Genomic DNA, 20,799 nt, shown 5'->3' with positions numbered 1-20,799 from the left:
ACTGAGAACGACAATGAGTTTCTGCACATGAGCCAAGTTATCTTGTCTGAGCTCTTAACAGCTGCTATCTCTTGAGCTCTTGATTCAATTTCAGTTGTTATGTAGTTTTCAGTGGTTAGTAGAGTGCCAAGATTATTCAATACATTGGTCTTTGGAAGACAGAACTCCTCCCTTTTAACTGTGCTCCATTAATAATCATTTTACATTTTCAATTATTACTTTGTTAATAACATTATTTAATAAAACTGGAGACAGTGAAACCTCTTACTGAGCTCATGTTTTGACCTCAACATTTTCAGATATTTTACTTGCAACTTTTATTTTTGATTTTTGATTTAATGTGCACAATTTGATTAAATTTAACAGTTTGTTAGCAATAACAAGTTACTACATGCATTTCTCTATTAATACCATCACTGTCAAAGGATACATTTTATTTAAAAATCAATGCAAAGTATATGTACAGCCTAGATCAAATTTGAATTAATTTTCTCCCAACAATTTTCACACATAAATATTGTCAGTTTAGCTAGGCCTAATATGCTGTAACAACCATGCAGGAAATCAGGCTACCAGATGACGGCTCAGTTCAAGAGGAAAATTACACATTTATCTGGAAGGGAGAAGACACTGCCAGCCCCAAACAACACAGTGTTGGCTTTGCTGTTTGAAATGATCTATTGTGCACCACTGAAAGTGTGATTGGGAGAATAGAATGCATTTTGACTTTGCATTTGTCAAGCAGCAGCAGACCAATGACACTGACAGCTGTGCTTACCTCAACTGACAGAAGACAAAGTTATTGTTACTGTTATGTTTGGCACTACATTTGATACTTCAAAAGTGAAATCCCAGAATTAGTTTTTCGAGAATACTGATGTCTTGAAACTCATCCTTGACTCCAAACATCAGGTAACTTTCAACTGGCAATCAAACGGTTTCAGTGCTGATCCAAGCAAAGTAAAAGCAGTCATTCAGTGTACCACTCGTAACACTTACTGGGAGACAGGTTGTGCAAGTATACAGGAATGTGTCAATGCCAGGAACATCAATGGCGAGTATTCGGGCATCAAAAGGGCCTGTTGGGCCCACCTGTAAGAAGACTGTCCAACTTAATGAGAGCAGTGGAACAGTCATCACAGATTGTAATCAAAAACTGCAATGGTGGGTAGAACATTACTCCAACTTCTACTCACATCCTGCAACATCAGCCCATGCACAATAGTAGAAATTTTTCAGTTTTCAGCTTGCCACAAGCTGGATGCTGTGCCTACTAAAGAGCAGCTTCAAAGAGCTGTTACGTGCCTTCAGGTTGGGAAATGCTCTGGTAAAGATGACATCCATGCAGAAATTTTCAAGTAGATGTTTTTCCTCCCAGTGGTCTACAACCTCTTATTGAAATCTTGGGCTGAAGGTACTGTGCCACAGAACATGCATGATGCCAACATCATCACTCTACACAAAGTGATTGCAATTGCTACTGTGGAAATTCACTGCCAAGTGTTGGCGGAAAGCATTCACCCATGTGGTGGTAGGCACACTGGGGTAGCTTGCAAGAGTATGTACTCTGAATCTCAATGTAGGTTATGGGCTCAGGGATCTACTATCGACACAATTTTCATGCTCCAGTAAACTCAGGAAAAATGCTTTGAGCAGATGATCCCATTGTTCATTGCTTTCTTCAACCTAAATAAGGCGTTTGACAGTCAGCAAGGAGGGACTGTATACTAGTGTCCTCCAAATCTCCTGAAGATGATAAGAACTTTTCATGTGAATTACGAGCATGCTGTGATGTCAGGATGAAGCACTGAGATTCTTTTGTTGTGCCAAGAGGAGTTTGTCAAGGCTGTGTACTGGTCCCTACTTCTAATTCTCTTTTTTTTTTCTTTTTTTGTCTGTGTATTACTATATTTAACTTCTGTACTATGCAGATTTGGGCTTTTATGCTGTTCTCAAGTACAATGATAAAAGTTACTAGACCAATGTAGGCAGTTCAGAGCCTGCTTTGGAGCATCATAAAAGCCACATCCTGGATTAGCACAGAAGATATAGTAATACACAGTCAAATGGTTGTTGACTCTTAAAAAATATTGCATGACTGTGGCTCAACGCCATCAAAATCTCTTTACTGGCCCCTACTTTGGTATATTATTCTTGTTACTACTCAAAGTTGCTTCTGGTGAAAAACCTGGGCATCCATCTACACAGCAGGGCTGAAGGGAAACGTTACATCATGTTGCTGCTCAAATCAAAATGCTATCATGAGGACTTATTTGTAAGCAACATTTTATTCACTGTTGATGCAGCATTTGTAGCACATACTCAAGATGACCTCCAAAGGCTTGTGGACAAATTTCCTGTTGTGTGTAAACCCTTCTCTATGCCTGTGAATGCAACAAAGACAGTGATTATAGTGCAAGGATGCATGGATTGACTGCCATAATATTGGATGGCTCCTTGTTGAATGTATTTGACAAATTCTGCTACCTTGGCCGACTAGTGTCAGAAGGTCTCTTTCTCTTTTGATGATGAAATAAATGTTGAGAACTGACAAAACAGTGAATACTTTCAGGAAGTTCCGTAGAAGATTGTGGGACAACACACACCTGACAATGACCACAAAAATACTCACCTAACATTCTCATTTGCTAAGCACCCTCTTGTAAGGTGCTGAGACCTGGAGATTAACTTCTGCTAAACAAGAATGTAAGTTAAACACCTTTCATATGAGGTGCTTACTAAATATTCATTAATATAGAGGAATAATGTGTATGCACTATCACCGCTACTGCCAAGGAAAATCACTTGTGGTGACTAGGACACTTAGATTTTAGGGACCACCCCCATATTTTCTGACGCACACTACTTAGTGATGTAGCACTTGCCAAGAGACCATCTGGAAGACATGTATTGCACTTCAAAGTTTAGTCGAGTGTGATAAGAATAAGTTTAATACTGACTCTGACAAATGGGAGGAGCTCGCTGTTGACTGCATCAGATAGATGAAACTCATTCAGGATGGTAGCAAGTTCCAAGGCTGCGCCTGGCTCAGCAACTTAGCTGTGAAATGAGCATGTAGACAAGTGCCTGTGATGAACCCCTCTTTCAGGGTGAAACATACTTGCCTCACTTGTGAGCGCCAGTTGGGATCTCATATTGGTCCGAGTCACCAGTAAAAGTGCCTGCAATATGCTACTTGAATCTTCTAGTAAGAAGTATAGATCATTGATTGATTAAGGCTTATGTATTGCTTTGGAATAGATGCAGCGACAATGAACAAGGACAATGATTCTCAGGTGTTACAATACGGGTAAATCTGTCATAAGTTATGACAAACAGAAAATGTGGCAAGAGAGGTATGCATTAGGGATCAATGGAAAAGACATTCAAAAAGTAAATACTAACTGAATATAAAAGCTAAAGGGTGTAGAATCATAATTTTATGGTAAATGGTAACAATTTTCTTCTTTGCTTACATCTTTCGATACAACAGGTAAATTGTCTAAGGAGTATCGCATATGCATAGGCACAGTGCTGTTTCGTGCAGACTTGGGAACTGCCATTGATTCCAGCATAGCTTGAAGCCATTGTTCTTGTGTGCTGCGATCTTTGGTTCTCTACAAAAGATGAGCAAAAAAATATGATTATTACTTGGCATAATTTATAATAGTAATGTGCACTGTAGTGTAGTGGTATGCAGACAACTATTTCAACATAGTTTCATCACAAACACAAGAAACAATGTGTAAAACACTGCCTATGTGCATCAGTTTTAAGATTTGCAATGTAACAGCCAAATTTAATACAAAATCATCATATCTAGCTATTTTATGTAGAAAATCTGCCAAATTGCATTTATATCTGTGTGGCAATTACCAGTGTGACGATCTGAGTGCGAGTGATGATCTCTATTATATTTGGTCGGTTTAGTCCTGGACGTACATTAGATGCTAGTCCCATGTTTATAGATCCCTTGTGTACAGAGATATTTAGGTAATCAGCTTCAGATCTGTAATACAGCAGCAGCTGGCCTTTTAGAACAAACCAATATTGCTTCCAGGCAGGTATAAGTTTCTGAAATGAATCCAAAAATTCTTACTTTTTACACACAATGTCACTTGAACTATAGCTAAACATTATGACTAAAATATTACCAGTTATTTTAAGTATATTGGATTTCCTTATTATTGGGTAAGTTGTTTTTTGTATCTATTTTAAGCATTAACAAGGTAAAGTACCTAACATGGTTAATACGGCACAAGAATGCTATCACTAGCAGTAGTTAGTCATCACTAATGACATTGTCATTGACAGGAGGCTAAACTCTAAAATGAGAGATTTTCTAGATTCATGTTTCCAAAATGAATAATTAATTTTGCAGCCAGTTATACCTTCTTATAAAACTTAACAGGGGGATTACAGTTGTTTGCTATCTCACACTGGGATATGAACCTGGGCCCTAGTTTTTTGTGGGATATGTTGTTACTATCTGAGCTATTGAGGCAAGACAGCAAAGAAGGTTTGCTCCATACATTGCTAGGCCAGTTCTGTAGTATAGTCAATGAGAGATGATTTCTGACAGCAGATAATGCTGTTGCCAGTTTTCAGGTGTGAAGCACAAACTACTGCAGGCAAAAATAAGTCACCTATTGAGCTGTAATACATATGAACAAAATCAGATTATGTAACTGTTTGGTGTAAGTGCAGGAAGCAGCCTTGCTAAACTCACTGCCACTGTCAGGCAACTTCTTTTTCTGACTCTACAGTAGAAAAAGAATATAGTAACTTACAAGTAGCCTAGGGATACTTCCACAACAAATCATTCACTTTGCAGTGGCATGTGCACTATAATATAGCTCCATAAAGGATTAAAACAGTCTGTTGGAATGAGGAATGAATATATGAGATAGGTACAGGAAAATCTGTAGCGGTGAGGTGTTGTGAGTTGTGCCCTAGATAGTCCAACTGGTAATAAAGGCCTGGGTCCAAGTTCATGTCAGAGTACAGTACACATTTTTAATCTGCATAGTATTTCTTAATAGACATTACACAGTGTGATATGTTCCTCACTTGTTAAATATCATTATTTTGTGTAATTTATTGAAGCATTATTTTGCTTATGTTATTTTAGCTTCATTTCCAACTCTAAACTAGTTTCAAACTGTCATGTTAGAAGACAGTTCAGGAACTACAGACAAATACCATACGTCTCCTCAGTCTTCATTTGCCCCCTTCTTTCCATGTTATTTGGTTATAAATGTTGTTGCTTGCAAATTTTTAATACTGAATTTCTAATGCCCGAGTCAGCAAAAATGTAAGCTAAATGTAGCTACAGCTATTGTTTCGTATCCTCAGTTACATTACCTCTTAGGGCCTGATGAATTATTTCTACATATTTATGTAAATTTTATTTATTTAAAACGAATTTAAATGTGTAACTGAACAAGGGCTGTGACGAGTTGTTCATGAAAATGATGGTATTCTTGTAAACAAAGTTGGTAATTACAAGGTGTATTCAAAAGTAAGGGTCATTTGGCATAAAACATATATTCTTCAGAAAAAATTTTTAAAGGCAGTTTTAGTTTCCTATAAATCTACTTCACTTTTTCACACAGCCAATATTCATTAGCACTTTTGTGATGGTGCAATATGATCTTCAACCAAATTCTCACCAGCAGTCTTGAACCATTCATCATCTTCAAACTGTCATTCACCAGGCTATTGTTTCATGTGCAAGATAAAGTAATAGTCACTGGATGTGAGATTGGAAATGCTAAACATCGTCCTTGATATAGGCAGCATTGTGAGGACAAATGTGGTCTTGGAGGGGGAATATCCTTAGACCATCAATTTTGATGAGCATTTTGAAGTACAAATCAGCTGTAATTGTTGACCTACAGCCATCATTTTTCATCTAGACTAGTAAGATAGTTTGCACTTTTTGGTTTCGTGGAAGTTGTATGGCTCCACTGTATTGGTAGTTGATTTGATTCTGATTTGGTGCAGGATATCAATGTCATGGCACCCGTAACAATGTGGAAAAACAAATAATCTCCATCTTCTTGATAGTAGATCAATAATACTACCTGACAGTCTTTGATATTTGTATTAGTCAGTAAGCATTTTTGGTACCCACATTGCACAAGATTCACTATATCTGAGGTTTTCCATGACATTCCTCCTCTGTATCAAATGAAACTAATTATGGGTGTGAAACATTATATTTTTTATTCCTGACTCAATGTAACATCCAAAGACTTCCACATGGGAATGAAGGGCTATACAACATTATGAAATGAATACAACACTGTATAGTATAGCTACAGTAGATTGTGAATACAATTACTTTTGATTAAATAAATTACACTATAATATGTTCATATTGGAATTATGGTGGATTCATGATCTGATACGATCATACATTTTCAATCAAATGACAATGACTTTAGAGGTACTGAACGGAATTATTAAAATAAATCAGGATGAATTTATCTGACAAAGGGCAAAACAGGTAATTGTTTAAAATACTCACAATTACATTCTCTGTCTTTGTTGCAGGAAATTGTCCACAAAAAAATACACTTATTTAACACTCCCCCTCCCAACATAGACACATTTATCTGTAGTTTGTATGCAGAGAGACATACTTACCATACCCCCCTTCTTTTCTAAATATCCAGACAGACGAACTCCTTCCTTGTTTTGTTCTCCCATTTTGGTTTTCTGAATACATAAAAATACAGATAAGGTTACACAAATCAGTATGATGTGATATGAAAATACTGGAAGACAGTAGTCATAGTGTAGTGTCAACATCAAAAACTTAGTGTCTGTATTACTATAGAGTACTAATTCACACATTTACATTAGTTCACATTTCCATTTCAATTAAGTCTGAGTAACCATGACAATAATTGCCTATTCAACAGTCATCTTGTAATTTATGTAAAGAATATGTAACAAAAATAAGAATGAAATGTTCTGATGTACAAATGTTATATAATTTTAGATAAGTGTAGCTCATCTATAAATGAGACCATGCATAGAACACAAGTGCAACCTACTCTTGAATACTGCTTGAGTGTTCAGGATTCACATTATGTTAAATTAAAGAGAGATAGGAAAGCAACTCAGAGTCTTCTGCTAAATCTGTTACTGCTAGTGACAATAAACACAAAAGTATTATAGGGATGCTTCGTGAACTCAGAAATGGGAATCACTGCAGGCAATATGGCATTCTTTTGGTGAAATACTACCAAAAAAATTTAGATAACCAACATCTGCAGCTGACAGCACCATGATTCTACTGCTACCAACATACATTTTGCATTAGGGCCAGGAACACAAGATAAGAGAAATTAGGGCTCATATGGAGGCATAAAGACAGTTGTTATTACCTCACTTCATTCATGAGTGGAACAGGAAAGTGAATGACTAGTAGAGGTACTGCTATAAATCATTTGGTGGCTTGTGGAGTATGTATGTGGATTTAGATTTTTATACAACATACAAAAATATTTCAGAGCTGTAATGAAAAGCACTATTCATGTAATATTAACAATGTGATGTTTTTAGAATACTAACTTTTGCACTTGTTGAGGACTCTAGTAGGACACTGTCCGAACATAAATGCATTCATAATTGTGAAGATGGACTACCGTCAGCTGCATAATGGAATGATGACAATGAAAATTTGTGCTGGACCGGGTCTTAACCTGATTTCCCGTTTATCGCAGGTGGTTGCCTTAGCATTCGGCTATCCGAGCGCAAGCTCATGGACAGATCCAAATGTTCATATGTTGCCCACCATGCATCTGCAACCAGCACTGTACATCTATCATGTAGCTTCCTGTACAGGGCAGACATTTTACTTGAAAGTTACTTGCCTGGGTTTGGTGGATAAATGCGATATTGCAGTGCCTGTATTATTCCCAATTACGATGCAAAGTTCCATCAGACATGCGTGCAAGCATGCAGGCGCTTAGGGAAGTGAGAAATATGGGTTTGAGTCCCATTCTGGAACAAATTTTCCTTGTCATCATTCCATTATAGAGCTGATGGTGGTCCATATTTGCAATTGTGAACCATCATAATTTGTAATAACACAGGCATTGCAATATCATATTTATCTGCCAACTCGGGCAATCAACTTTCAAGAAAAATGTCTCCCCTGTATGGGAATATACACAATGGATGTAAAAGTACAGGCTGCAGACATCTGGCTGATGATGTATGGAAGTTTGGGTCTGCCCTTGAGTCATACTTGGATAGCCAAATGGTAAGACGACTGCTCACAATAAGTGAGAAATCCAGGATCCAGTCCCAGTCTGGCACAAATTTTCATTGTCATCATTCCATTATACAGCTTATGGTAGTCCATATTCACAACAGCAAATACATTTTATGTATTTCATAATGGCTGTAGTCACTGTAATGACTGTTTCTTTGGACATGCATGCATGTCCAATGGAACTTTGCATCATAATTCAGTTAAAACACATGCACTGCAATATCATATTTATACACCGACACTGAAAAAGCAATTTTCAACTAAAATGCCTCCACTGTATGGGAATACACATAATGGATGAACAAATACAGCCTGCAGACACTTGGTTGATGACTTATGAAAGCTTGTGTCTGGCCATGAGCCGTGATCAGATAGCCAAATGCTAGAGCGACCGTTCACAATAAGCAGTAAATCCAGGTTCGAATTCCAGTCCAGCACAAATTTTCACTGTTTCAATTACCCTGTACATTATACAGTAGCCCATGTTTGGAATTGTGAATACATTTCACTTATTTCATAACAGTGTAGTCACTGCAGTGCCTGTGAATATGGAGGGGCATGCGGTCACCACAGCACTTTCCCAGCCATTGTCAGTTTTCAGGATCGAAGCTGCCGCTTCTCCACCAAGTAGCTCCTCAATTGGCCTCACAAGGACTGAGTGCACCTCGCTTGATCAGCAGACCCAGATGGTCATCCATCCACCTTCTAGCCAAGCCCAACAGCTCTTAATTTCGGTGATCTGCTGGTAACTTGTGTTACCTTTGGCACTGTAGTAGGAGACTTAATGAAATGTTGACTCCTAGTATGTCTTGATACAGCCACTGGACAACCAAAACATCTGACCTGTAGACAATGACTAAACAGCCAAAACTGGTACAGGCACTAAACAATTTTAAAAACATTGACTGAAATAAATTTTACAGTGAAAAGTAACATGCCCACGGATGCTATCCACCAATAACATGCCAAATTTGAACAAAAAAGTATTTGAAATGCTACATAAGTGTGTAGTAAACGTTCTTCAGCAGCTTATTTAGGCTCTGGAGAATATATCATGTGAACAATTGATCAAATAAATTAGTGATGGTATTAATAATGTTCTTGACATGTTCTCTGTTTCTGGCAGTTTTGCTTCTTATAGGGATTCATGGGCTAGGAGCGTGATGTGTGTTTATGTGTCAACAGAAAATATTTTGCTGTTGCTGGTTTTATACAATGCTAGGAATAACATTTAAATTGCAGATTTTTCAATAAATTCTTTCACAGTTTTACAGTGTTACTTTATATTCTTGCACATTTTGCTCATTTTATCTTCTGATTTAATGAAATTTATTTTATTTTATTTGCAGTTTTTTTATTCCATTTCTTACTGTGGACCACCCAATTTTATACTATAGGTTAACATCTCAACTTGTTCATAGTTAATAATAGTTAATTGTTAAAGCAGTCTACAGAGATAGTCTAACATAGTCCTACCTTTCAGATAATGTTCTGTAACACTAGGAACTCTTTTACATGCTAGGATCCACTTAATCTAATGTGTGACAGTTGTATCACACCCTTAGCTCGTATGCCAAAGAGAAATGAACAAATCTTTGTTGCTGTCAAAAGTTAGTTAAAGGAATAGGTGATGAAATATGTACTGATAAAACTCTGTTTTATTTGTAGGCACAAAATAATCACATACCACACCAAAGCACGTTTTACTGACAAATTGCAAATCTCTAAATGTGTTTTGCTTTTTCTGTTTTGCACTCTAAATGCAAGCCAACAAAAAGCATACATTTTTAAAATTTCAATTGGATGGAAATTAGGTGAAACTGTTTATTGTTTCAAAAAATTACAGATAGACCTTACCAAACACAATCACTACATTTCATACCAGTGTTATATTACGTGCAATCAAATTAAAATGAGACAGATGGGAAAAAGTAGGGAAATCAGCAAAACTGTTAATACATTTATTCCACTGTGAGACAAGACAGTTAGTGCCTTCATGGAAATATGTTTCAGCTTGCCTACAGAATTGTGTATCTGGTTATGCAGCTCTTCATCCAAAGCAAACTAAAAGTCATACACATATTTCTTTGAGGCTCCAATAATATGGAAATTGCGTGGGGAGAGGTTGGGACTGTGTGGAGGATTTTTTAGGGCTTCTCAGCAAAACTTCTGCAGCATAATCAAAACAACCTTGGCAACACGTGGGCAGGCATTATCCTGCAACAGAATGATGTTGTCTGCTAATATTCCTGGGCATTTGGATTTGATGGTGCACTTCAATTTTTGCAAAGGTCCATGTACTGATGTGCATTAATTGTGGAGTCATGTTCCAGAAAGCCAGTGAGCAGCAGCCTTTTGCAGTCAAAGGAAAAGGTCATCATGACTTTCATGGAGCTAGCATGCCCGCTGTTTTGACTGTTCCATAGAAGTTTGGCTGGGAAGATATATTTGGTGCCCTGAAGAAAGACATCGTGGCCATCAGTTTGCTTTGGATGAACAGGTGCATGTCTAGGCCCAATCACGATTCCACAGGCAATGACAAACATTTTTCCATGAAAACAATGACCATCTTCTCTCACAATAGGATAAATTTATTAACAGCAATGTTAATTACTTTCAAAATAATAAACAGTTTACTTAATCAAACAATGGAAAATCCAGGATGAAATGACAGTATTATAAAAAGGATACTTGCTACTCACTGCATAGCAGAGATGCTGAGTTGCAGATAGGCACAACAAAAAGACTCTCAGAAAGTAATCTTTTGGCCATGAAAGCCTTCATCAGAAATAACACACACACACACACACACACACACACACACACACACACACACACACACACACACACACAACCACAGTCTCTGGCTGCTGAGGCCAAACAGTTTACTTACTTTTTTCCATCTGTCTCATTTTCAGTTGGCTGCCACTTATTTAATGGATTATGTAAATAAATATATGGTTTCTTTCCACATGAGAATCAGTGAATAATCCCAATAACAAAGACCCTGTATATATTAGGCATGTTTGAATGGAATATCAGATTCTTGATTAGCATTTACTTATTGATTGTTACTGTGAAGGACTGGTAGAAGTCCACCATACTAAAAACCTTTTGTTTTTTAAAATAAATGCTCTCTTTATAGAGTACTGAAAGCAGATCAAAGTAGGATGTGGATTTGATTATCAAACAATAAAAGAAGAAAGTCACATCAGAAACACATCAGGAGAGACCTGTAAGACAAAGAAAAGAAGCTACTCATGACTGTGGACAGTAACATATTCTGCATGACTAACATCGTTAATTTAAACATTTCCTTTGTCCTAGTCTGCCTCAATCTCCTTGTTGAAAGAAGTACCAGTATAAAAATCTCTGTCATATTTATTATCTCATTATTTTGTGTTTTTCTTTGCCTTTTCCCAAGCTTTCAAACTTGTAATTGATTATAAAGTCTTCTTGTGCTTTAATATTGTTGATACCCTTCATACAAAATTTGTCATAATTATTACAATATCAGAAAACTTAGAACACTGCATAAAATTATTACAGTGATAGAAACAGCGAAAAAGTCAATGATTATTTACTATACAGATACACTGAATTACACAGAAGTACAAAGAATGTTTATGTACATGTATAAAACACAAGAAAGGCAAAGGAGGCTTGAAATACCATGGAAAATTATCTTGCTGGTATGAATAAAACTCGAGGAATGAATATCTGGGATCCTCAGTTGGATACCAAACTTTTTACATTATTCATATTCTGGATGTAGCCGACAAACTGCAGAGCACGAGCAAACCAGTTGATGATGGGCTAATGATAATCATTTTTTTTTTTTTAAGAAAAATGAGAAGGCAAATAATGTTTAAGTTACATGAAGTATGATCACTTCAAGTCTGACTGCTACCAGAAGAAAGAATCATCAAAGAAAGATTCCAGGGGATCAGCCAAGTCTTTGTTTTGTACACTTGGTGTGTCGGGTTTCAACCAGAATGAGTGGATCTTTGACTGTAGAAAATCATCACATATGACTCCAAGAAAGTAATGGCCTTAAGATTTTGTACTACAAAATTGAAAACAAAAAATTGTGAACTTCACTGATAATGTTGAATTATTAAGTAAAGGGAAAAGAAATGTTGCTGTCAGTTCACCAAGTATGTCTTTCCGTTGTTGTCCCTTTGATGTTCTGATATATGAATACAAGCATTACGAATGATGTAATTGTTATTTATCCATACCAACATAAACACCAGCATATTCTAACAAAAATGAACAAATAATGCACAATTCAATAATTTCCAAACTGAGATGAATCAATTTCAATTGCACGAGTCACAGTTTCCTTTACTGTGAGAGCCATTAATAAGTGGACTAGATCTTGAGCACGTTGCCATTTTAAGATATGTGACTGGTATAGTCACAGAGAGAGTAAAAATGAAGTTTTGTTGACAATGGACACAAATTCAGTTAATGTGCTAGTATGTGATTGAAACATAATGCAGGTACAGACTGAAACTGTGTTCTGCAAAGCAAAATTATTGAAGCAAATGTACCAGATAGAAAATGTAACAGATGCAGCTGAGTTATTGATAAAAGGTATTTTTTGGAAGGATTTAAAGTTACTTACATTAGTTCAGTGTCAACTTATTTTTACAGTTGGAATTTATGTTACACCTTCCAAAATGCAATAAAACAATGAATAGCTGAAATCTGATAATCACTTCACATACAACAGAAATCACTGGCAACATATTAAGTAACTTTAGACTGGAGAGAACTGTCACACCTCATTTCACCTAATTAACATGGTAGCGTCAAAACGTGAAAATTTGTTACAATTTCTGTTCTCATTTCTCATTCTTATTCACTTTGCTTAAAATGAATGTTTGTGAAAACATTACAAAAGAAACATCATTGCCACATAAAACAACATTATTCTGTCAATTTTGCCCTTTAACTCCATCAGAATATAATGCAGTGCCACACTGGCAGATGCTCTGCACCAAGTGAGGAAGCTGGTCTCAGGAAGCTGGCAGTTGATAAGATGGAGACAACAAGGAAGTGACGTCATATTCATCATTTATCTGGCTGTTCTATTAAAAATGGTTTAACATGTGTACATCACCGGGAAAAAATAATTTTATATTATAGATGATGAAGAAATTAATGTGATTCTTTTTATCTGCAAACCTTTGGCCATATAGACAAGACAAACATAGGTAATACCTGCAGAAAATCCAGAATTTCTCTGAATGTAGTGCCACATTGCTCAAGCAGGTTTCATGTTTTTCACACACCACACATTGCTGTTTTCCACCTGCTCTGGACATCAGCTTGCAATGTGGAAAGTAGTATTGAAGACTGCTGTTACCACTTAGGTGCATCTGTTAATGTTCTCCATTATGTTGATACCTGCCAAATGAGCAATTATTAATCACAAATTAATTAAAAATATATGAGTACATTCAAGAGCAAATACTTGCTTATCATTAGTGTTTATATCATTCTTCATCAGTTAATTCATGTAAAAGCTAATGACATTGAAAATGCTGTTCTGGAGAGGTGGACTATTCTGTCAGAATAACAGATCATGCCCACCACTATGCCACAAGGAGGTATTTTCTGAGTAACTCTTCTGTTATTCAAAAATTCTCAGAAAAGTGTGATAGAATCATTTGCAAAGTCCCAGAATCTCCTGCCACAAAATATTATGGCAGCTGTGAAAAATTTACCACTGCTTCCAAAAATATATTTTGGCTTATGTGCTTTGATAAAAAGAAGACTACTCTCTATTAATGCTACTCAGCAGTAGCCATGCATGGCAATGGAAATAAGAAGACAATACACCACTAATAAAAGAACCTGTCCATGGCATAAAGAGGTGCTAAATATACTTCAAATCCTATAAGGTTAAGGAGCAATGGACCATTTTTGCAAAGTAAATCTTGTCATTTTCTGTTCTTTCACTCATTCAGCTTTGTTGAGGAAATTGTACATGAAACCTTACCAAATATATGAACCTAAACAGTCTTGTGTCTGTAAAGTATTAATGTGAGAAGAACTATTACTAACTTGATTACTAAGTAGAATGTTAAGAATACTAAGTAGCATGTTAAGAATCAGACTTGTTACCATGTCACTGTGTTGTGGAAGGCTAGGGTTCAATGCATAGAACAGCTATGGAGTTTTACTAACAAGTGAGTGAGAAGAATGGAATGAGAGCACTCAGCACTGTGATGACAACTGAGGGGCTAACTGAATGAGTAGTAGTGTCTCCAAGGTCTGGGAAGCTGACAATAGTTGGAAGAACAGTATGTTGACCCTATGTCCATCTCTTACCACATGCAATGGATGCCATTTGATGAGGATAACACAACAACTCTTTATCAAATGGTTCTCTGGATGTAAATGTGGAGTTGCTTTTTTAATGTTTTAATTTAAATCTATTTTGTGCTCAGTTGCATTCTAATGTACATATAAATATATGTAATTATAATCTTTATATCTGTCACAATGAGGGTGAGCTCATCATTGTATGGATTCCTTTGGCTTGAAGTTAGGTTTGTTTCCTGATTTGTTTTCACTGCCTGGTGGTGAGGGTTTCAATGAATGCATTTGGGAGCTTCACGTGGAGTTCTTGAGCTCAACCTAACCAGTAATGCAATTAGTAAAATACTCAAAATCAAACCCACTCTATCAACAATGACACCTGAAGATGTGAGACTTAATTTGAAATAAAGATATTACATTCACAAGTGGATAATCATATTTAGGGAATATAAACCATAAACAAAATTGCTCCACATGTAATGCAACATCTGTGAAACTGCACTTACAATACTTACAGATGCCAAGTTAACAATTTATGGAAACTTAAATGTTCTGCTTACCACAACTAGTGAATGAATCACTCAAATACAGCCATAGTATGCATTCTGCACAAGTTTAAAGAAACAAATACAACAAAAGTAATTATCTACAGAAGAACTCCATGATCTACAGTGTCCGTGGTCTCTGTGTTTACTTTGGAAGTCCATAACTACATAAATATATGCTGTTACAGCACGCCACTTGCAGCATCTGTAGTAAACTCCTTGTTTAGTTTTGTGAGAAAAAAGTAAAGCCAGATTAACAAGGCAATTAGTGGAACTCATAAACTGAATATGGGAGGAAATATCCACTGTGCGTCCTTCACCTAAACTTCGGAGGGTAATTGCTTAATAAATATTCACTGTCACATTATGCCACCTGCAGCATCTCTAGTAGATTACATCCTTAGTGTTGTGTGAGACAATATAACTAGATTAACGAGTTGATTAGGAGGATCTGCCAGCTGAATATCACAGGAAATATGTACCTTGTACCTCCGTTTTAACTTCAGAGGTCCACAACTAAATATAACATTCGTCATCGCAGCATGACACTTGCAACACATATAGTACAGATTACAAAAATCAACCAAGATTAACAATCACCAGCACACATGATTATGGCAATGTGGTCATTTGCTGAAATATTATGCCTAACCAGCATTATTTGTAAATGCTGCAAGTGGTATGTCATGGCAGCAGATACTTATTTAGTTATGGACCTCCAAAAGTTATTGTTGAGGCCACACAGTGCATATTCTCTGTGACATTCAGTTGCTGGTTTTTCCTAAACATTTCATCAATCTGGCTTCATTTTTTCACATGGCACTAAAGAAGGAGTCTACTTTTGATGCGGTAGCTGGTATGTGCCTATGGATGATAATTTTTAGTAATAGCTCTCTGAATGTAGAATCTGCTAAACACAGTGTCTTGATGTAGGTCTTCTTGTGTGTGACAGATTTTGTTCTTAACTTGTGTAAGGTTCCCAACTGCATTTTTTCATTATGTGATGACAGTTCTGTGTCTTGCATTAATTGAGTATCTTACCACATGGTGCTGTGTAAGTAACTTACACTTAATGTTTGGTATGTTTTTAATAGCTGGCAGTATGCTGTTTTCTGCCTGATGGTTACACTAATCCATAAAGGAAAATGAACCTAACTCCACGCAGGGGGCCCGGGTTCGATTCCCGGCAGGGGACTGGGTGTCGTGTGTCCATCATCATTTCATCATCATTGAGACGCAAGTCGCCAAAGTGGCATCAACTAAAAAGTACTTGCAATACGGTGGCCGAACTCCCCCGAATGGGGTCTCCCGGTCAACAATGCCGTACGATCATTTCATTTCATTTCATTGAAAAACATGAAACTCTATCTTCAGCAAGTACACAGAAGTTTATCTACCATTAAAATTACATTTTGTGCATTACAAATGAGCAGCTTTCTATCCTTGTGTAAAAAGTTTGCTTTATTTATTGCAATGTAGTATTTCAATACCATGTGCCCATTTGTTGCTGTGGGCTGTCCTATGACCCATCACTTCATTTTCCTGGCATATTTCAACAATCCAGTATTTGTGGTGCTAATTATCAGGGGAGTAAACAATGTGGACTGCACATGAATGTGCTGAGTGCATGGCAAAAGAAATGATGAGCTGGAAATGAGGTGGCAGCTGACAATGGTTACTCTTCAGCTAAAAGTGTTTTCAAGTTTACAGTGGTAAAAAATTAAAAAAATTCATAATTGTACCTTTATAACTATACATGGACCATGTGCTTATGATAATCTGAGAGTTTTTTAAAAACTTCATAGACTGGGTATTTGAACAAGAGCTACAAACATATAAGATGATGATGATGCTTCAGAACAGAGCTATAGCATATGTAGACATGCTAACAACATTGAAGTGGAGGAAAGACTTGAATTTTCTAGACAGTCTCAAACATGTATGGATGCTGACAGATGATGGGTAGTCTCTATTGTTCCAAACTGCTGCTAACTGATGACAGCTAGTCTCTGTTGCTCCAAATTTTCACTTCACAGGCTCAACGCACACCACTGCATTATAACCTGTGGATTGTTTTTATGGCATTCTCATGGACTAACAATCTCTGTGGAAAGCACCCTAGACCAACTTGTTCACAGATCTACTGAAAAATGATAACTGTTTTTTCCCTGTGAAGATGGGAATTTTCAGCATGGGTATAAGTCTATGCAAATGGCTGCAAGAGTATTGCCAAAACTTTCAACAACTTCTCCAATTTCCAAATTCTGTGAACCTTAATCCTGTTAAATAGGTGTCAGACAAGCTCAGTTGACACATTTGCTATGTGAGTTGTCCACTGTGTTTTCTTCAACACATATAGACAGAAAATATGTCTGAAAATACCCAAAGCTGTGTATAAATTTCAGCTCATCTAGTTGCTGAGTACTGCAAACAGTTCTTACTGTGAACGCTTACGTGTGGTCTTATGAATGATATTCAGTAGTGTATGATATTAGTAATACTGACAAGGGAATCTCCCCATCACATCCCCCTTAAATTTAGTAGTAAGATGGCCCAATGGATAGCCTATCCAAAACTGAACACAGATAAAACACAAAAACAGGAAGAAGGTGTACTGAATTGTGAAAAAAGAAGCAAAACCAAAACAGGCAATGGTCCAAGCTCAAGATATGCAACACTGGGTGAAGTTGAATAGCTGCAGTGTCATGGTTATGTGCTCATGGTGTTGGTGTGTGTTCAGATCTCCCTTGTGCCCCATATTTTTCCTTTTCATAAAATTATAAAATGTCCATCAGTGACACTGACTTGTCTGTTCACTGTATTCAAATTTGTGTCTCAGTCATGATTTAATGTCTGCCTGAAAGAGTGAGGTGTGAGGAAGAGACCTCCAGACTTATGTATATTGTAATTATTCTACACAAGTACCACATAGTAAGGCTCTTACATTCTGTACTGGAAGTTTTGACTCTTGAATTCCTTTGCTGTCGTCACACACATTTATTTGTTGTTTTCATTTAAGTGAGAGGCTGATGTGGCATCTCGCCTGCTCTCACTATTCATCACATTTATTTGTGATAGTAATATATTCTGCTGAGAGGTCAATGCAGCATCTCGCCTACTCTCACTATCACATTTGTTTGTGATGGTAATATATTCTGCTGAGAGGTCAATGTGGCATCTTGCCTGCTCTCACTATTCATTACATGTATTTGCGACTGTAATATATTCTTACCATATGACTCATATTCTATAACCAATGTACATATGAGAATTGCCAAGACTGCAGAAGGAGAACAGACATGTCAATAAGCAGACAGAGAGTTCGTATTTTGTGGAGGGAGGAAAGGGTGGGGGGCAGGAAAGAGATTTGAACACAAATCTCCCACTCTGCAGTCCAACACACTGACCATACAATCACAAACAGTGATTCTTGCAGTTCTCCCGATGTTGAACAACTTGAACTTGGACCATTCACTATTTCTATTCTGCACCTCCTTTCACAGTTCAGTATACCTTCTTCCTCTTTTCATGCTTGATCTACATTCAGTTTTTGGTGGACTATCCACTGACCCATTTTACCACTAAATCTGAGGGGGGTACAATGAGGGGAAAAGAGAAAAAAAAAGCATTTCTTGGATGCTATGCCATTCATTATTAGCAATGGAAAATTTCAAGTTGAAGATGAGATTATAAACTCTTAAAAAAATAAAAATTAAATAAAAATTAAAAAAAGCCCAACATAGATGGTGTAAAGTTAACGGTAATGCAACAGTTGTTAGTGACAGATGAAAACAAAACAAAAATGGAACAATGAGGTAGTAATCCTGGTTACTTTAATTCAGTAATATTTTAGAGAAACTCCTGTCTCAAGCCAAGCTGAATCTGTATGTCCAGATAGAGTCAATACAAGTTATTTGTAGGGTGTATTTCAGACGATCCAGCAGAAACCCATTCGCAGAATTGGGTAAGCTAATCACTAATTCTCTGCATATTTATTGCATAACTAAATGTACTGAATTCTGATTATTATACCAGCAAGTCAGTACACTGCATGAACACAGTAAGAAAAATGTACATCATGACTTCTTTTGGCTCAAAAAGGCATGCATTATGCAGAAACACATTTTTTACTTAATTTGCCAGCAAATATAAAATTCAATGAGTTCTATATAGTACAAAACATCTATATACATGAAATGCAGTGATATGATAAATATTCGTAAACAATGTAGTAATTTTTATAGTTTGGTAACAGCCTAATAATCATTGTATGAATTTCATTATGTAGCAGTAACAAGTTTATAAGAATTTTAAAACAAGTAGCTTAGAAACATAGTGTTACCTGGGTATTCATTTATAGCTGTGCCAGTGATTTCACATGTGTAGAGTTTATTATTGTTTTATAAAACTTATTTGTATATAACATTTGAAGTAGTATGATTGGGGACATGAATGTAACATGGGAGAGAGCCACATAGAGCTGGCTATGGAAAAAAACAACAGACACTAAGGACCACATCTGCAACACAGTGTCTGGCCTTGTACTTTGTTTATGATCAAGGCATAATATAAGCTCCTCAGGAATTGTGCATGTTTAAAACAAATTGGTAATTTGTTTTAATGAACAGGGTTCTGTGTATAAAAATAGCTTGGCTGCATTACTCCCAGTCAAAATTTCCACTTCTACAATGTTATGTTGTAGGGAAGTAACTTTAAGCTTCTGTGATTCAATGGTTCTGAAGAGTGAGATAATGCATGATGCTCTTGGTCAGAGTCACACCACACCTCTCTTTCAGAAGGAGTTACCAAAGAACAAGTTAAAGCCTAATGTTCTGAAGCTGCAGCATGTCTCTCTTCACAATCATGGGATTCTTAAGACCACATAGCCATCAGGCTTCTGTTGTGTTCCGAATGACTCATCTGCTTTCTGGGAATTTTTATTCATAAACAAAACAAATTCAAAATATAATGTGTGCTAACTCAAATCACAAAGAAAACCTAATAAATTCGTTTTTCCTAGCAAGGATATAAATTACATCTATCAAAAGAAACAAACCATTGTTAAGTTTTTAATGCATCACTAAGTATGTGTATTCAAGCCAAATAAATGCAAAGTTAGTTCGTATTTTGTAAAAATAAGCTTGTGATGCTTAATTCTATCACTGACTTAACTTTAGAAAATACATCAGTTACTGAGTTAAAAAAACTAACAAAGCCATCTATTGGTTGTTTGTGTCCACAAAACTATCATAGCCATCTATTGGCTCTTTGGTGTACTACGCAGTGATGATTAAACATCGAAACTACGAAACTGAGCAGACGATTTTAGATAAAACTTTAAATTATGATGTATTTTGTGTGTTCCGATTTTGATGCAATAAAGTCTATAGATTTCGTCAAACTATGCTCAAGTTACCGGTGAAAACCCCATTAAAATTCGTCAAGTAGTTTTGGAAATCACCACATTTGGATAGACAGACATGACAGTTTTACAATTTTATTGTTAGTATATTGGTAAACCTCCCTCTAACAACAGAATCAATCACATTATCCATTCTCTACCTTGCCCTGTCATCTCAATAGGAGATTTTAATAGCCAACATAAACAATGAAAATAAAGAGTATGAAACC

At 36.4% G+C, this 20,799-nt stretch overlaps 1 protein-coding gene across 3 annotated transcripts in view; it reads right to left on the bottom strand.

Annotated features, from left to right (window-relative positions):
- Positions 1–20,799, bottom strand: part of LOC124797429 — a 266,751-nt gene that overhangs the window by 40,658 nt on the left and 205,294 nt on the right. The window contains exons 2-5 of one of the 3 annotated variants that reach the window (XM_047260784.1): positions 13,520–13,705; positions 6,652–6,723; positions 3,877–4,074; positions 3,477–3,617 (exon numbers count right to left, since the gene is read on the bottom strand). In XM_047260784.1, the coding sequence (XP_047116740.1) occupies positions 3,477–3,617; positions 3,877–4,074; positions 6,652–6,714 (402 nt within the window). In that variant the 5' untranslated portion in view covers positions 6,715–6,723; positions 13,520–13,705. Of the gene's footprint in view, positions 1–3,476; positions 3,618–3,876; positions 4,075–6,651; positions 6,724–12,920; positions 13,055–13,079; positions 13,287–13,519; positions 13,706–20,799 lie in introns of those variants that run through there. The other 2 variants (XM_047260787.1, XM_047260785.1) reach the window with 2 other exon arrangements.

This window comes from Schistocerca piceifrons, chromosome 1 (genome assembly GCF_021461385.2).
Source record: "Schistocerca piceifrons isolate TAMUIC-IGC-003096 chromosome 1, iqSchPice1.1, whole genome shotgun sequence".
NCBI lineage: Eukaryota > Metazoa > Arthropoda > Insecta > Orthoptera > Acrididae > Schistocerca > Schistocerca piceifrons.
This window is presented reverse-complemented; position numbering and strand designations above follow the sequence as displayed.